We start from the raw sequence: 19,139 nt of genomic DNA on the forward strand, positions 1-19,139 counted from the left end.
AAAGGAACACTTTGAAAACACATCAGATCTCAATGGGAAAAAGAAATCCTCCTGGATATCTATACTGATATAGACTGAGTAATGTGTTAGGAACGAAAGGATGCCACATTGTTTGATGGAAATGAAAATGATCAATCTACAGAGCCCTGAATTGAAAGACGCCCCAAAAATCACAGTGAAAAAAATTATGTGGCAGGCTAGTCCATTTTGCCAAAATTTAATTGCAGCAACTCAAAATTGTACGCAGCACTTTGTATGGCCCCTGTGTTCTTGTATACATGCCTGACAACATCGGTGCATGCTTCTAATGAGAGGATCTGGACCAGGGCATCACTGAGCTCCTGGACAGGCTGAGGTGCAACCTGGTGGCATTGGATGGACCAAAACATAATGTCCTAGAGGTGTTCTATTGGATTTAGGTCAGGAAAGTGTGGTGACCAGTCAATGGTATCAATTCCTTCATCCTCCAGGAACTGCCTGCATACTCTCACCACATGAGGCCAGGAATTGTCGTGCACCAGGAGCCACTGTACCAGCATAGGGTCTGACAATGGGTCCAAGGATTTCATCCTGATACCTAATGGCAGCCAAGGTGCCTTTGTCAAGCCTGTAGCGGTCTGTGTGACCCTCCATGGATATGCCTCCCCAGACAAACATTAACCCACCACCAGACTGCTCGAATGATGTTACAGTCAGCATAATGTTCTCCATGGCTTCTCCAGACCCTTTCACTTCTGTCACGTGCTCAGGGTGAACCTGCTCTCATCTGTAAAAAGCACAGGGCACCAGTGGTGCATCTGCCAATTCTGGTATTCTATGGCGAATGCCAATCGAGCTGCATGCTGCTGGGCAGTGAGCTCAGGGCCCATTAGAGGACATGGGGCCCTTGGGTCACCCTCATGAAGTCTTTCTGGTTGTTTGGTCAGAGACATTCACACCAGTGGCCTGCTGGAGGTCATTCTGTAGGGCTCTGGCAGTGCTCATCCTGTTCCTCCTTGCCCAAAGGAGCAGATACTGGTCCTGCTGATGGGTTATGGACCTTCTATGGCCCTCTCCAGCTCTCCTAGAGTAACTGCCTGTCTCCTAGAATCTCCTCCATGCCCTTGAGACTGTGCAGGGAGACACAGCAAACCTTCTGGCAATGACACGTATTGATGTGCCATCCTGGAGAAGTTGGATTACCTGTGCAACCTCTGTAAGGTCCAGGTATCGCCTCATGCTACCAGTAGTGACACTGACTGTAGCCAAATGCAAAACTAGTGAAGAAACAGTCAGAAAAGATGAGGAGGGAAAAATGTCAGTGGCCTCCACCTGTTAAACCATTCCTGTTTTGGGGGTCATCTCATTGTTGCCCCTCTAGTGCATCTGTTGTTAATTTCATTAACACCACAGCAGCTGAAACTGATTAACAACCCCCTCTGCTACTTAACTGACCAGATTAATATCCCATAAGTTTCATTGACTTTATGCTATACTCTGATTAAAAAGTGTTATTTTAATTCTTTTGAGCAGTATACATATCATATATATCTATATATATCTTATATATATCATATCTCAAATATATATATCAGTATATGTATACAGTATATGTATGTATATGTTGTTTATCTATTTATTATTCATCTAAATATTTTTGTTAATTTGTTGAATGCATTGATTTCAGAATAAGTCTTTTGTTAAGCAGTTTTTAAAAGCCCAAAACAGAAAATACAGAATAGGTGTTAACAAACTAGATGAATTTCAAAGACCAAACTGTTAATGTGCTATTTACTTTACAGCTCTGGAGGAAGATGGTGTTAGCCCATCAGTGAAGCGGGCATTTGCTTCCATGCTGGGAGAAGGAGAAGATGATGACGATGATGAAGATGGTGAGGAAGATAATAATGAGGAGCATATGGAAACTGTTTCTGCTGGAGAAGTTTTTGCTCTAGAAATGGAGTTAAACCGTGAGAACAAGAAGATGATGAAGGTAATAAACTATTTCTTAAAAGTTCATTGTTAACAATGGATGAATATTTTGTCATGTATAATGTAAATTAAACATTTGTTCTTCTATTCTGACATGAACTTATGATAAAGTCCCCATAGTTAAATTATCCAGTGAAAACCAAATGAAGTAAACCAACTTTTGTTGTGGTTAGGAAAGGAGACATCGCAGCAAATTACCGAGAGCTTTGAGGGGTTTGATGGGAGAGGCCAATATCCGGTATGCCCGTGGAGACAAAGAAGATGCAATCCTAATGTGCATGGAAATAATCAGACAAGGTAAGCACCATTTTTTTCCATTTTCTAAAATGAAACAAATACTAATGATGTTCCATAGTAAGTGAATTTTGGGTCACTTTAAAATAAATTTAAATGTTTTTTTACATTACAGACACTAACATATGTCAGAAACCAAATGTGTGCAAGTGTTCTGAACATTAAGGACATTTTTCTAGGAATTTTTTTAATGTGCAATCAAATTACAGTTTAATTATAGAGATTAATAGGTAAAGAATAAACAAATGCTAGACTGATCAAATAAATTATGCTTTTTTAAAACAAGTTATTTCATCAAGCAGTGCTTGAGAATTCTCCCATAAGTAATCAGCATATCATCTTAAAATATAAATCTATACTAATAAAAGGCAAAGCCCTCACTGACTGACTGTCCGACTCACTGACTGACTGTCCGACTCACTGACTGACTGTCCGACTCACTGACTGACTGTCCGACTCACTGACTGACTGTCCGACTCACTGACTGACTGTCCGACTCACTGACTCATCACTAATTCTCCAACTTCCCATGTAGGTAGAAGGCTGAAATTTGGCAGGCTCATTCCTTACAGCTTACTTACAAAAGTTGGGCAGGTTTTATTTCGAAATTGTACGCGTAATGGTCATAAATGGAAGCTATTTTTCTCCATATAATGTAATGGAGTTGAGCTCGATGGCCGTGGGGGGCTGAGTTTCGTGTGACATCATCACGCCTCCCACGTAATCACGTGAACTGACTGTCAACGCATTACGTAGAAAACCAGGAAGAGCTCCAAAAAGCGCTGAAGAAAACATGCATTATACAGTTGAGAAGGCAGCGAAATAATAAGAAGCGAGCGAGTGACACATACTGTACAAGCATATTCATGCCTGCGGCTACTTCAGAAACAAAGCACGGTGTAAAACTAAAGTTTAAATTAAGTTCACAGACAGGCTGCCGCTGGCGTTTGTCATGCCCACGGCTAATGCGGGATACAAGTTTAATGAGAGGACGCAAGGTATAAACGACAGTTTTGATCACTTTGTAACTAAGTTAAAATTGCAGGTGAGGGGCTGTGCTTATGCAAATTCCGAGAGACTGTGTTTGTGGGGGGATTGACAGTTAAGGCGGGTGGAGGAGTGACGTCATCCTCTCCCCTCCCATTCACCTAATTTCGCTCTGAGCTGAGCTCAGGCTAACTGCGTCTTCGAAGCAATCGTCACACTGCCACCAAATACTCACAGAAAAATCCACAAGTTAATACACACGCTGTCTCTAGAGTTTCTCCACACTGAATCCTCCAGGCAGTACTTACAAAAGGTTACATTGACAATCGTGTTACGTTATTTTTAAAATGTTTCCTTTTCTTCTCGATTTATTTTACCCTCGTACCCCCTTGGTTTGAGAAGAAGTATGAAAAAATATGAGGTTAACACAGAAAAACAGATCACCAATTCAAGCTTTATGAATTATCGATTCGCCATCAATAATTGTTTTGGTAAAGCCATACTTTGTGTAATCCTCCTTCCATTTTATAATTTTTCCTCCACTAGCCATGATTAAATGAACGGTAAAAAAGTAAGAGCGAAGCGAGGGTGACTTATTCAGGCAGGCATATATATGACAGCAACACTTATGACAATGTCAATCATGTTACGTTATTATTAAAATGTTTCCTTTTCTTTTTCATTACTTCTTTAACACACTACTTCTCCGCTGCGAGGCGTGGGTATTTTGATATATATATATATATATATATATATATATATATATATATACTAGCAGAATCCCCGTGCTTCGCAGCGGAGAAGTAGTGTGTTAAAGAAGTTATGAAAAAGAAAAGCAAACATTTTAAAAATAACGTAAGATGATTGTTAATGTAATTGTTTTGTCATTGATATGAGTATTGTTGTCATATCTATCTATTTATATTATATATATATATATATATATATATATATATAGCAAAATACCTGCGATTGGCAGCGGAGAAGTAAAAAGAAAAGGAAACATTTTAATAATATTTAACACGATATATATATACACACACACATATATATATACTGTATATACAACATATACATATCTACATATATACTGTATATACACATATATATACAAATCTACATATATATATCTACATATATATATATTAGGGGTGGGACTCGATTAAAAAAATTAATCCAATTAATTAGAGGCTGTGTAAGAATTAATCTTGATTAATCGTATGTAATCGCTACGTAAATTTGCCCCAAATCGCAAATGTTTTTTTTTTAATTTAAAACGGTTTTAGTGGGCTTACAGAATCAAATAATAGACATGGACATGAATATTGTAAACTGAAGCTGTTTTAATTTCTGAAAAAAAGCTTTTAAACTGCATTTGAATTCAAAACAGAAACAAAAATATCATCCCTGGTTAAAATTGGGCAGACTTAAAAATAAAGTGGTAGTTTAAGTACTTTAAGTACATTTTCAGAATAGTATTGTCTTTAAATAATAATAACCAAAATTTCAACATAAAGTGCAGTTTTCTTCTTAAAAAAATAAGTCAGAAACATAAAAGGTAATTTGACCAGCTTACTCTTTAAACTCTGAGTAACATTAGCCAAAATTATTTTGTACATTAGGCTAAAACAGTGTGATCATTGAACATTTTGTAATTAGATGTATTTAGAATTACTAACGGTCACGGAAGTCCAATGATCCCCAGTAAGAGCCACAAAGTCCGCTTTCTGTAATGCATCTAATTTTGCTTGCTTTTCAGTGTGCACAAAACCATGCTTTTATCAAGGCTTACTCGGGTAGTCGAAATGATCAGTCGTAGGAGCGCGCTTTATTCCGACTCTAACATTTTTGTAGCTGTGATGTGTGCATCAGTGTAATGGATGTACCAGGAAATCATGCATTGACAAAAGTTCCCGTTTGCTTGGAATTGAAAGTGTGATTAAATGCGTTATTTTTAGCGCGTTATGGAGTACATGCATCGAAGCTTCTCAGCTGTGCTTGTGCTAAGAAAGGGAAAATTTTAAAAATAACGTAACATGATTCTGCGTTAACCTAATATTTTTCATACGTCCCAAACCAAGGAGATCGAAGGTAAAATGAATCGGTAGCGCGTACATAGTCAGTACACCCCTCTCGAATCGAACCTCGAATGTCGTTTAGAGGCTTAAGACTCTACAATTAGCCACAGCGTGTGGCTTGTCTATGCTAAAGTATGTATTGTAGATCGGGTATATATATACATTTATATATATATACCCGTGTACGCAGTGGAGAAGTAGAAGTTATGAAAAGAAAAGGGAACATTTTAAAAATAACGTAACATGATTGTCAATATACAGTAATTGTTTTGTGAGTGTTATTGAATGTTGCTGTCATCAAGGATTTGATTATCATTATTTCTTTCAATCAGGCTCGTATTTGTAGGATGTGTTCAAGTTACATTCCGTGTTTGTCAATCGTTGTAAAGATAAGAGGTTTCATTCATCGATTAGTTCCTTACTGCATCAATAAACAGCTCGTCTTCCTTTTTATCTGTGATGTGACAAACTGCATGCACGGGTTTTTTTACACTGTCTTCCTTTAGCAGGACATTCACTTTTTCCACCGTGTGCTTTGTTTCCGCAGTAGCTGCACTTATGAATATGATTGTATGTATAAGGCGCTTCATATTTTTTGCTGCCTTCTCAATTGTGTAATTCGGTTTTGTTCAGCACTCTTTGGAACTGTTGCTTTTGTCTGCGCATTGCGTCAGTTCCGTGAGCAGCTTGGTGTTCTTGCATCGAAGGTTCCCAGCTGTACTGGTGCCATCTCGTGTAATGTCAGCTAAGACCCGGCACTTAAAAGTTTCTCTCGCAGTTTCAATGAGTTTGTGCCAAACACCACCCTGACCATCTCATCTTCCTCTGCATAAGCACAGTCCTTCACCCGTGAACATTTACCGGCAGTGTTTGTATTGGATTGCCGCTGATGGACGGCCTTATATGGGCAGGCACTAAATTACAAACGCTAGTGGCAGCCTGTCTATGAACTTAATTTAATATAAACTTACGGTTCACGCCGTGCTTTGTTTCCGCAGTAGCTGTACTTATGAATATGCTTGTATGCATCATTTGCTTCATAATGTTTTTCTGCCTTCTCAATTGTGAAATGGCGTTTTGTGCTCATCGCTGTTTGGAGTTCTTCCTTGTTCTCTACGTACTTACGTAGGAGGCGTGATGATGTCACACGAAACTCCGCCCCCACGCCATCTCAACTCAAGACTCCATTACATTATATGGGGAAAAATAGCTTCCAGTTATGACCCTTATGCGTAGAATTTCGAAATGAAACCTGCCCAACTTTTGTAAGTAAGCTGTAAGGAATAAGCCTGCCAAATTTCAGCCTTCTACCTACACGGGAAGTTGGAGAATTAGTGATGAGTCAGTGAGTGAGTGAGGGCTTTGCCTTTTATTAGTATAGATATATGAATGACCTCCAAAGAGAGCTGAGACTTTTGATCACGTGAACGAGTCTGCAAAAAATGGGGTCTCCTGCCCAGCGAAAGTCGAGCAGCTGGTGCGCGCGCATAGCTGTGCCGGCCTTTGAGACGCTGACTGCGCTTCTGCCTTAAGTCAAAGTGAGCACTTTTACTTTTTTTCATCCTCCCCCTGAGCTATAGCCCAGACAAGTGCAAACACGGGACCCCTTTTCTACACTGCGGCAAACTAATATTAAGGCGATTCGCACTTTCTTTTGCACGTATACGATTATGAGGTCGTCAGCTCGGATTATGAAGACACGCACAGGAGTGGAGGACTGACAGTGCCATCACAGCCAATTAATGGCAGGGATGTCTCACCAGTCTACACAAGACCCACCGCGACTGTCCCCAAAAGGCTCATATCGTCAGCGAACACATCTCTCTATACTATATAAAAGAAAAAGGCAAGTTTCCTTTCTTTACACCTTTTTTCCTTTTATCCCAAACCATAGCCTTTCTCCCTTAACACTGCAGAGGACAAAAAATAATTTTCTTTAAATGCCGGTAAGGCACATTACCAGAGGCAGAAATTTGGACGTTCACATAGAAAATGTAATTTCTATACCACAGCCGTCGTGTAGCGCCTTTCAAAAGGGATCAACTACCGAGAGATGATCCATATACATTTTAGCTGCTGTTAGTACTACTTACCTGTTCTGTTACACAGTCTTTAAAATGTAGTTTACCCGCAACAACTTCAGTAGTGCTCAATGTACCTGTACTTTTTAAAACGTTAATGTTTTAGTGTTTAATAACTTATAGACTACATTTTAGTATTTTTCCCTTGCACTCAGTGACCAAAGCTATACACACACATATATACTGTATACCTGTGTGTATGTTTGTATGTATGTATGTGTGTGTATATATATATATATATATATATATATATATATATATATATATACACATATACACACACACACACACACACATACACACACACATATATTTAATTTGTGTGTATGTATGTATGTGTATGTAGATAGGTATATATATATATATATATATAATATATATATGTGTGTGTGTATATATATATATATATATATATATATATATATATATATATATGTGTATATATATATATATATGTGTGTATATATATATATATGTGTGTATATATATATATATATATATATATATATATATATATATATGTGTATATATATATATATATATATATATATATATATATATATATATATGTGTTTGTGTGTGTATATATATATATATATATATATATATATATATGTGTATATATATATGTATATGTATATATATATATATATGTGTATATGTGTATATGAAGATATGTATGTGTATATATATATATATGTGTGTAGACTCAAACCCATTATGACAGCAGCAACCCAAGCTGTGAGAAAACAGTAAAAACGAGGCGTGTCAGACGTGGTGGTACATTTTCTGATGCAGCTAGACGAAAACAACTTCGTGACGCTGCCGCCAAATACACAAAACAATTACTTTGACAATCATGTTACGTTATTTTTAAAATGTTTCCTTTTCTTTTTCATAACTTCTTTAACACACGACATCGCTGCGAAGCACGGGTATTTTGCTAGTAGCAAATATTTTCAGGTAAATCCTTACTTACACTATTTAGGTAGGAAAAGCCGAATAATATTAAGTAAATCTTGAAAGTCAATAATTAATTACAAACACAAATATTGGAGTGCAAAGCTTAATTAGTGGATGTTAAAATGAAATCAAAGGACTTAAGTGCCATTATATCCATTCATATTTTAAGCCCTTATCCCCATCCCCAACACATAAAGAAGATTAGATTTACAGTCTGTTAAGGCAACTATTAACACAAGACCAAATACTTAACTGGATATCGGTCTATAAAAAGGCACACTTACACTGACATAAGTTTACATAAAGCTGGTTTTGAGTTGGCCGTCAGTCATTACTGTATGGTTTTGTGCTTTGGAGAAAGTCAGTCCCATAAAATGTGAAACATGCCAGGTGCAGATATGCAGGTAGAAGTTTCTTTAACTAGGAATTAAACTTTTGTCCAAACGCTATTAAGAATATGCCGTGTAACCTCTCAGAAAAAACATATGCAAGAGAGCTAAGTATGCTGGTTTTCATTTTTTTTTTTTTTCCACTTATACCCTTAATTATACCCTTATAATTAAGAAGCCTGCATGCAAGCTGCTGCTTTACATGTTAGTCTGGCCAAAACAACAGAGAAATAGCAGAAGCTCCTGTCGCACCCTATGCAATTGTTGTTACAGTTCTGCCTTTGTTCATGAATGGTTTCGTAAGCTTTATGACTGTAGTCTCGGAAAGTCTTTCTCCCATGGATCTTATCCTGAATAAGATCAAACACAGTTGCGTAGGGTGCGACAGGAGCTTCCACCTGCAGCTGAAGTCACTTCAGTACACATGTACTTTATGAGCATGCTCGTGTCGATCAAACAGAGGAAGCTCTGCAGTTTACTTGTGACTTTATGCTATAGGAAGATAAGATAATAGGTAAATAACATTCAATGTGACTTTTATATAAGTAACATCTAAATGTTTTTATATAAAGAACGTCGCAAAACATAATCACAAACTGGACTTTGTATGATACCTTGGCGAGCTCTGTAAGTTATGCTGTTTCGTTGAAGAACAGGTGTGGGGCAGGCAGACTGGCAGGATGACGCCAGACCTGTTGCTGCATCCAAATGGCGCTATCTTTCGCCTTCGTGTCTGGTGCAGCTGTCTTGTTCTTATATGTGAATGGACGTTTCTTTTGGGTAGGACTTCTGTTCTCTTTCTCCGATGTAGAACCCTCATCCTCATCTGAGTTCACCTCTGTTATGGTACGTCTTTATTTGAAAACAGCAGTGTTACTGCAACTGAGAGATTAAAATTGAATAAAAAAAAACACTAACCTTTTTAAGTACCTTCCATTTACATCTTCTGTTACAGACTCAAATGAAATGTATGTTTTTATTGTATAATAGTAACAAAAAGAGCAGCTCACTACTCAAAATGTTTATTTTGGAACGCGGAAAGGCTCAAACCTGAGACCTCTAGATTATGAGTCAGCAGTTCTTAACGATGTACTACCAAAGCAGTCATGACAACGACATACACTAATCCAGTTTCTTGTTCTTTGGTTATAGTCTTGAATAAAAGCACACTTGTTCTATTACATTTGTACGTTTTGTGAAAGTGCTTATTTGATATTTGTACTTCACTCTTCACATTTTATTCACTTAATGTCAACATTTTGTCGTTAGTGCTAAAATATGAAAAACAAAAAAAAATGTAATTTAACAGAATACTAAATAACATGACCACTATGTTTATTGAATTAAGTCATTCTCCTTATGACCCTGTTTGCACCTGGCATTAGCATGTATTTTGGTTAGCTGATCACTACTGAATAGCACTTGAATGTTTTAAGAAACAGGGAGTAAATACATTTGTAAACAGACTGTAACAGGATCACTGTAATAGTATTTAGAAGTTATCAGAAGTGGATAGTGCATTTTCTTCTTTTTAATAAACTCATCTTAGGGTTAAAGTTCTAGTGAAATTTAATACAAAGAAGTTCTCACAAAAATGAAGATAAAAATTAATAATACATAAAAAAATAAATTTGCTTATGATGTTTCAGTTTAAGACTTCCATCCATCCATTATCCAACCCGCTATATCCTAACTACAGGGTCACGGGTTTGTGCTGGAGCCAATCCCAACCAGCACAGGGCTCAAGGCAGGAAACAAACCCCGGGCAGGGTGCCAACCCACCACAGGGCACACACACTAGGGACAATTTAGGATCGCCAATGCACCTAACCTGCATGTCATTGGACTGCAGGAGGAAACCCACACAGACACGGGAAGAACGTGCAAACTCCACGCAGGGAGGACCCGGGAAGCGAACCCAGGTCTCCTTACTGCGAGGCAGCAGTGCTACCACTGTGCCACCGTGCCACCCAGTTTCTTATATAACTTAATTATAGCATGTTTCTTTATACATACTTTTCTGCATACATTTGTATATACGGTCAGAAAATGTTTTGCCTGGTAGGGTTGCATGGTATATCATTACTGGGAAAGTACAGAAAAACCCAATTTTTAAAATGGTACAGTACCAACATTTTGTTTAGTTCTGTACTAGAAAAAAATGGTGCTTTTTAAACATCTCTTGCTCAGACGGTTATTAGTGCTATCACACCCCCCAAACTATTCTTCAAACACATATATTTATATCTAAATGCACCACTTCAAGGTGGACAGACAGGGAGGTACACGATGCTGCTGTGGGACTTACGAATTATCCATTATTTGCTTTGTTACAGTTTTGGTAATGGCACTAGTGCCTCTACACCTTTCCATTTGCAATCAATCCTTCTTTGTAGCTGAGCTTTTTTTCTAATGCATCAAAGTTATATCAGAATGTTAGGACTGTTCATTTACAATCTTTGTACTGTAGCTATGTAAAACATTCTAACCTATTTTAGCAAATACCTAATGTGATTTTAACATTAACTTTCTAGGACTGGCTGTTACAATAAGACAATCACTGCAGCATCAAATGTACTGTATATTTTAGGTTGGTGGGTGTATTACATGTACTAGAAATATATATTTTTTAATCTTTTAAAGCTGACTTTCCTGTAAGCTGAAGTGGCTCATTGTATACAATTTCTTTTTCCACTTGTAAAAATGTTGTAATGTATCATCAAGTCTAACATGTTTACAGCAGCAAGGAGTGGATTGCATCTTCATTATATCTACAGTGAGGCATTCCATTGTCTGTTGTTATGAATGGTTTGAATGAAAAAGGCATTCTCCATATCTAACAGTAATGTTTATGTTTTGAGGTATACTGATATTTATGGGATCACTAAATGATTCTGATATTAATTGTGCTTTTTTGTGCAGCTCCTCTTGCCTATGAGCCTTTTTCAACCTTGGCCATGATATATGAGGATCAATGTGACATGGAAAAATCTCTGCAGTTTGGTCTTATTGCTGCTCACCTGAATCCTAGCAACCGTGAGGAATGGGTCAAACTGGCAGATATGTCTCTTGAACAAGACAATATAAAGCAAGCCATCTTTTGCTATTCTAAAGGTATTTTATTGTAAATTGTAAATTTAATTTGTGTAAGTAGTCACCATCATTTGTGTATTTTTAAAACTGAATGGCTCATTATTGTACAGTATAGCTCATACAGTTACAAAATGCAGAATAAAAATTTGTCAAAGGAGAAAGAAACTTATATGATATTTAAAACTTGGCTTTAAGGAGGAATCTTGTATAAAAAAAGTCCTGTCTAACTTTGAAAAGGAGATTTTAAGATCAGTTCACCTTTTAAATGCTTGCAGTTTTTACAATGTGACAATGCAACATTGAAATCTTTTTTGTAGTTTGCAAATGAAAATCATGATTTTAAGAGAGAAATTATGAAACAGGAGAAAGGTGAAGAAAAAAAAAATCATAAAAACTTTCCCTTGGTTATATTAGCATTGGAGAATGAGGTGAAAACTAAAACATTTAGTAGTCTTATCGTATTAATCATAATTAGATAATTTAATCTTTCATCTTATTTAACTTTTTATTAATTGGCAAGGTAGGTTTCAAAACTACCCACAAGATTCCAGAATATCAATATTAACAAAAGAAAATATAAGATGAGGAAAAATATTTTTCAGTTTGTGAAAAGTTCAGAAAATTATTACTTCCTTCTGTTTCTATAAAATTTATTATAACTGCAAAACTTGTTAGTGTACGGGAGCAGCTATGAAGAGTACTATCAAGAATTTCTTCTAAATTACAATAGATGTACATATCCTTCATTTGCTTTTATTCTGAATGAGTTTAAATGTCCTGTTTCTTTAAGATCTTTCAATGTGAGCCAGGATACAAATGAGATTAAACCATCGTTTTGCATTGTGGGTTGTTTTTTAGTTTGTTGAAACCATATAATATGTTATTGACAGTATTACATTTAATATTGTTTAGCATCTCTAATTTCTATTGCATTGTCTTGGCAAACTGTTTATGAACATGCAAAAATACTGTACATATATTGTTTTTAAGCTTTGTAAAAACTTTTTCTGGGAGTGTAGCTGAATGATAAACTGGACTGAACTGCCAATACTGATGCTCTGTGGAAGAGAGGACAGAGCCAATTATACTTCCTTAGAAGGCTGGCGTCCTTCAACATCTGCAATAAGATGCTGCAGATGTTCTATCAGACATTTGTGGCGAGCACCCTTTTCTACGCGGTGGTGTGCTGGGGAGGCAGCATAAAGAAGAGGGACGCCTCACGCCTGGACAGACTGGTGAGGAAGGCAGGCTCTATTGTAAACACAGAGCTGGACAGTTTGACATCCGTGGCAGAGCGACGGGCACTGAGCAGGCTCCTGTCAATCATGGAGAATCCTCTACATCCACTGAACAGTATCATCTCCAGACAAAGGAGCAGCTTCAGGGACAGACTGCTGTCACTGTCCTGCTCCACTGACAGACTGAGGAGATCATTCCTTCCCCACACAATGCCACTCTTATATCCCACCCTTTAAACATTAACACTACACAAGATTATAGACTGTTAAGGCCTCACACTCTCCACCTTGCATTTTTTTAACTTGCACTGCATTGTTATCACTCTTTAATCAATATTGTTTTTATCAGTATGCTGCTGCTGGAATATGTGAATTTCCCCTTGGGGATTAATAAAGTGTCTGTTTATCTGTCTGTCTGTCTATCTGTCTATATGAGTATTTTGCTTATTAGAGAATTTGATTTATATTTTGGGTTTGCAGTGAAAGCAGCTATCAGAAATGTTTTCTAAATTATGCACTGAACAAAAGTAATTTATTATAGCATAATAATGATCATAGCTGCTTATATGGAATACAAAACAATGTTACTAAAAATTTAAAACGAAAAAATAAGAGTGTGATGACAGTGGGGAATGTGTTAATAAATATGGCTGAAAATGTCCTTGTTTTAAAATTTATCAGCTTTATCATTTTGTTGATACTTTTACAAAGCCATCAAATATGATCCCAGCAATGTCCGTTACCTGTGGGAAAGGTCCAGTCTCTATGAACAGATTGGAGAACATAAGCTTGCTATGGATGGCTATCGCCGAATTCTCAATTTACTGCCCGATAGTGACGGAGAACATTTTATGCAGCTTTCAAGAGATATGGCAAAGTAAGATTATAACTTTATTTTATTTTAAGAATTATTTTACGTTTGCCATAAGATTTTACGAAAAAGAATACTGAGTGTATAATATTGTTTTTTCTTTTGCACTTATTTATTTATTTGTTAGCGTTAGCTGTTTTGTATGTCAGCTTAAGACAAATTTAGTAGTTTGTAAATGATATAGATTGTATGGTGAAGAGAAGTGAATCAATTGCTTGTTAAGCAATCAATTAATTATTGACTCTGCTTTTGACAACGTAAATAACAATAAGAGATAATAAAATTGACAGATTTTTTAGTAAAACTCCAAATTTATTTTTCTTACCCTTCTCTGTAGATGCAGGTTTCCAACCATTAGACACGTATTAGGATATCTGAACCTCACTTGCTTTAAAAAATTAAATACTACAATATGTTGATCTACAGGATTTTGGAAATGGTATAACTGCTTGCTATATTGGTAAAAAAGATAGAATGTAAGATAGATGAGACAAACAAACATATATAACACTGTATTTAGTTTTGAAATTTTCTGGAGTGTTTTCATTTTTACAGGTTTTTATGTTTAATGTTTCATCTTTGGAATTTTAGCCTTATGTAACATTTGGCATACAATTGATGTAAAGCACAAATCTGGGTGAGCGAGCCTTCTAGCTCATACTGCAACTATTTTGTATTCAATTTTGTCAATCCTATGTAAAAACCAGATGTTTACCTGGCACAATTATTCATGTGTTTGTTACTTTGAAGCAGTTAAACAATAGAAAGCAGGTCTTTAGTTGTCTGTTTACTAGGGGCTTATAGTCCTAATTTATCTTGGTTCTGGTAAAGCAAAGCAGTCTTAAGATAATAAGCCCTTAATGATGATGTCCAGTGCGGTGTAGGTTTATGTGTTGTTGCTCCAGTTCACATTAGGACCTTGCTTGCAGGAGAATGTAGGTCTTTGTCAAATGAAACCTTTGTGCATGACGCTTCTCTGAAAACCTTGACCGTTTCAATCTCTGTACAGTTACCAGAAAGGTGCCCCCTCTTTTTAACTAAATACATATAACACAAACTTAAAGAACATTGTACATTAAAGGACAGATATTGTACATGTGACAGTCCCTCATCCCTCAGAAGCTTGTAGGGAAGTTGAATGTACTAGACCTCAACACTTCCCTAAGCATCTTGGTCTTGGGCTTCCTGACAGCAAGACCCCAGAGTCCCAGAAACACTATCTTCAATACTATCATGCTGAGCAGTGGTGCCCCAGAGCTGTGTACTTAGCCCATTTCTGTTCAGTTTGCTGACTCACGATTGTATGGCTGCGTACAGCTCTAAAACCATCATCAAGTTTGTGGATGACACAAACGTGGTGGATCTGTTTGGCAATTGCATTGAGTCAGCTTAAAGAATGGAGATACGACAAATGGTGGACTGGTGCAAGTGTAACAATCTGTCTGTTAATGTGGAAAAGATGGAAGGTGGGGAAGGAGAAGATTGTGGGCTTCAGGAAGACCCATGCTGTTCACCCCACTGCACATTGAAGGTTCTGAGGTGGATTTGGCCAGGAACACTAAATTCCTTGGTATGCACCCAGCAACTGACCTTACTTGCTCAGTTAACACCACCTCTATAGTCAAGAAGGTGTAACAGCATCTTCACTTCCTTAAGCGTCTCAAGGAAGTAAGCCCACCTCCCCCCATTTTCAACACATTTAACAGCAACACCATCTAGAGTGTTCTGACCAGCTGTATCATTGTCTTGTTTGGGAAATGCAGTGTCTCTGACCGTAAGGTCCTACAACTAATAGTGCACTCAACTGAAAATATCATTGGAACCTTTCTGCCCTCCTTTAAAGACGTTTTTATAAAGTCATCCTCAAAGGCTATAGCATTATGTAGGACCTCTCCCACCCCTCCCAGTGTCTATTTGTCTTAACTCCATCTGGCATAAGGTACTGTAGCATCGGAACCAGTTCTGCCAGGTTCTACAATAGTTTCTACCATTTAGCTGTCCAGATTCTGAACTCTGTGCTGCATAACTGCACTCAGATCTGCACCTAGAAGCGTATTTATATGTAGTATATTTGTTACAATTGTTACTACTGTTTTTTATTATTAGTTGTTGTTATTGTTTATTTATTACTGTTTCAAATTATTACTACATATTCCCATACCTGCTATTATTTATGGTGTAGGATAGTTCTTTACCTATCTTTCACTTGTGTTGTCTGTACGCATATGTTGCACCACAGTCCTGGGGAATGTTATTTTGTACCATTCTATGCTGCAATACTTCATATGATTGGAATGACAATAAGGCCACTAGACTTTAATGACACTTTAATAACATTCCAGAAACTAACAAAATGACATAATCAATTTGAGTACACTATAATATGTAAAATTCAGGGAGCATAATGCCAATGTCATGCATTGACATGTATCTTCAAAATGAGCATGTACTATTTTGATTTAAGGATAATTGTGGTTGATCATGGAGCTGTAACTCTGCATTATTTGATCACCTTGTCTCCCTACCCCATATACCGTAACTTCTTGTATGGTAGTATGTATGTACTGTGTGTGGATTAAATGTATCTTTTCATGCCTACTGAGTATATATGAGGCATGGAGGCAGTGAAAAGGTTTCTTGCCTCTGAGCACAGAAGGCTTAAGCATGTCATTTTGGAGAATAAAATAAAAGGAACCAAAACACATCTATCATCTCCTAAATTCCTGTTTTAGCCTGTTTTCTCACAAACTTAGTAAAGGGCACTGGGTGATGCATAATACCCAAAAATGTTTTTCCCGTTTACTTTTGGCCACAGACCCCCTCCCCATTTTAATTTAAGGATTTTAGAAAGTCCAAAAAATTAATTAAAGCTATCCCAAAAACATCCTGTGTTTCACAAGTTGATTTAAAATATGTCAACATTTTGGTTATTATTTGTATGTTTGCAGTAAACCCTGCAAACCGACGTGGTACCATCAGGTTATTCATTTTTAAACTCTCTGCGACTGACTCGTCGTGGTGGGGGCATTGCCAATGTTTTTAAAAGTATGTTCTTGTGTCAGAGTCTTACAAAGGGTCCGTTTACTAGTTTCGAACTGCAACTTTTCGAAGTGTGCAGCTCCCCTTCTTTGTTGTTTGCTGTGGTTTATAGACTTCCTGTAATTGATGATATCTTCATTTTTGAATTCTCTAATCTCCTGGCTGATATCACCCTCTCCCATGACAAAGTATTTATTGTTGGTGATTTTAACATTCACGTTTGTTGTCAATCGAAACCTTTGGTTAATGACTTTTTATCACTATTGGACTCATTTGATTTTATCCAGCATATTAATACTCCAACTCACTCTCTCAGTCACACCCTTGATCTTGTTCTTATACCTGATATTTCAGTTAATAATATTGATTTATGCGATGTTTCTTTCAGTGATCACTTTTCTCTAATGATGGATTTGAATATTACTGTTGATGTCCCAACTACTAATTGTCCCCTACACTACTCTCCCTTTCTAAATTCTTCTATTATATCCGATTTTAAAACCATATTCTCTAGTCTTGATGTGCATGTCCAAAATGATGGTATCGATGATTCTGTCTTAAAATTTAATTCTTCTTGTAAAACAGTTTTAGACTCAATTGCTCTGCTCAAGATGCTGCAATAAGGGATGACCTGGGGCCTCATGCATAACGCCGTGTGTAGAATTCGCACTATAACATTGCGTAAGCACAAAAGCCGAAATGTGCTTGCGCACAGAAAAATCCAGATGCAGGAATCTATGTGTACTCCAACTTCTACGTTCTTCCGCTACATAAATCCCAGTCAACTTGAAAATTAATGCTTGTGCATGCGCCTTATGTTGCGCCCCAACTCCTCCCAGAATTACGCCTCTTTGAATATGCAAATCAATATAAATCGTCCTTAAGCTCAGCCTTCTGTGAAAAGACAATGGGAAAAGCACGGGGGAAAATATAAGAATTTCACCGAATACCAAGTGGAGGCAAAGGAAAAACATACTATTTGTTTAACTAAACCGTGGTATAATCAACAAAAGGAAGTTGATCGAGTGACATAGCGTGTTGGAGAAACTTGAAAGCTGAGATATCAAAGTCGCCGTGAAAAGGCGAGTCATAGCCCACCGTCTGAGTTTCATATAAAAGAACAGAGAAAAAAAGGCACACTGTGGGGAAAAAATAATAAAATGTCAACTTCAATCTCAAAATATCCACTTTAATCATGTAGTTTATTTTGTCATTAAAGTGGAACATCATAAACATCATCTTAAAATCGTTTAATTAACCAGTTTCTCAAATTACATCGTAATTAAAGTAGCACATTAAATGGTTTGTTTTGTATGTGATCTTCTATGTGCTCTATGTGTGTGAATCACTACTTGCTTCTTAAACCGGCTCTCTTCCTCCGACTGGACACAGAATCCATTACATTCGTGATATTACAGCTCTCTTAATAACTAAAATACTGAGATGTATACATGAAATTTCACGATGATAGGAGTTAAAGCACAATATTAAACATGGGTTTCAAGGCGCAGTGATTGTGCGCGACCTTCACTGAAATTATTTATTGCAGCAGTACTCATGGGTGGCTCTGGGCTTGTGGCGGCCCTGGGCAGAGAAAGAATTGGTGGTTCCTTCGCCCGCCAATGTCAATATGGTATCTTATGCACGGTGGATGACCACGTCCGTTGCAGATACTGCATGGCCGCCTCGAAATTTGCCGCTGCGTTTTCAGCTGTCTCGTTATTTTCTCTTTCTGTTTTATATTCAGTATATAGTTGGTGTGCCCCCCCCGCACTAGTTGCTTTTCTTTCTCCAAGTAACCGATCACCACACAATCAGCTCTGTAATGGATGTTAAGCCATCTGTAAGCTTAGAGTGCCGATTCTTCAAAAAGTTTAAGGAACATTGAAATATCTTCGTAGTACATGTTTAATTATTCTATCCTTCATGCCAGTCCCAGTGAAGAATATAGATTACTAGCAAAATACCCGCGCTTCGTAGAGGAGAAGTAGTGTGTTAAAGAAGTAATGAAAAAGAAAAGGAAACATTTTGAAAATAACGTAACATGATTGTCAATGTAATTGTTATTAGTGTTGCTGTCATATATATATATATATATATATATATATATATATACATGCATATCTATACATACA

The 19,139-nt window shown here is 37.0% G+C and overlaps 1 protein-coding gene across 2 annotated transcripts in view; it reads left to right on the forward strand.

Annotated features, from left to right (window-relative positions):
• gtf3c3 (general transcription factor IIIC, polypeptide 3) overlaps nucleotides 1–19,139 on the forward strand; it is a 74,194-nt gene that overhangs the window by 19,422 nt on the left and 35,633 nt on the right. For both annotated transcript variants that reach the window (XM_039755887.1, XM_039755888.1), the window contains exons 3-6: nucleotides 1,782–1,972; nucleotides 2,145–2,268; nucleotides 11,686–11,877; nucleotides 13,806–13,971. In XM_039755887.1, coding sequence (XP_039611821.1) covers nucleotides 1,782–1,972; nucleotides 2,145–2,268; nucleotides 11,686–11,877; nucleotides 13,806–13,971 — 673 coding nt within the window. The remainder of the gene's footprint in view (nucleotides 1–1,781; nucleotides 1,973–2,144; nucleotides 2,269–11,685; nucleotides 11,878–13,805; nucleotides 13,972–19,139) is intronic.

Source organism: Polypterus senegalus, chromosome 6 (genome assembly GCF_016835505.1).
Source record: "Polypterus senegalus isolate Bchr_013 chromosome 6, ASM1683550v1, whole genome shotgun sequence".
In the NCBI taxonomy this organism is placed as follows: domain Eukaryota; kingdom Metazoa; phylum Chordata; class Cladistia; order Polypteriformes; family Polypteridae; genus Polypterus; species Polypterus senegalus.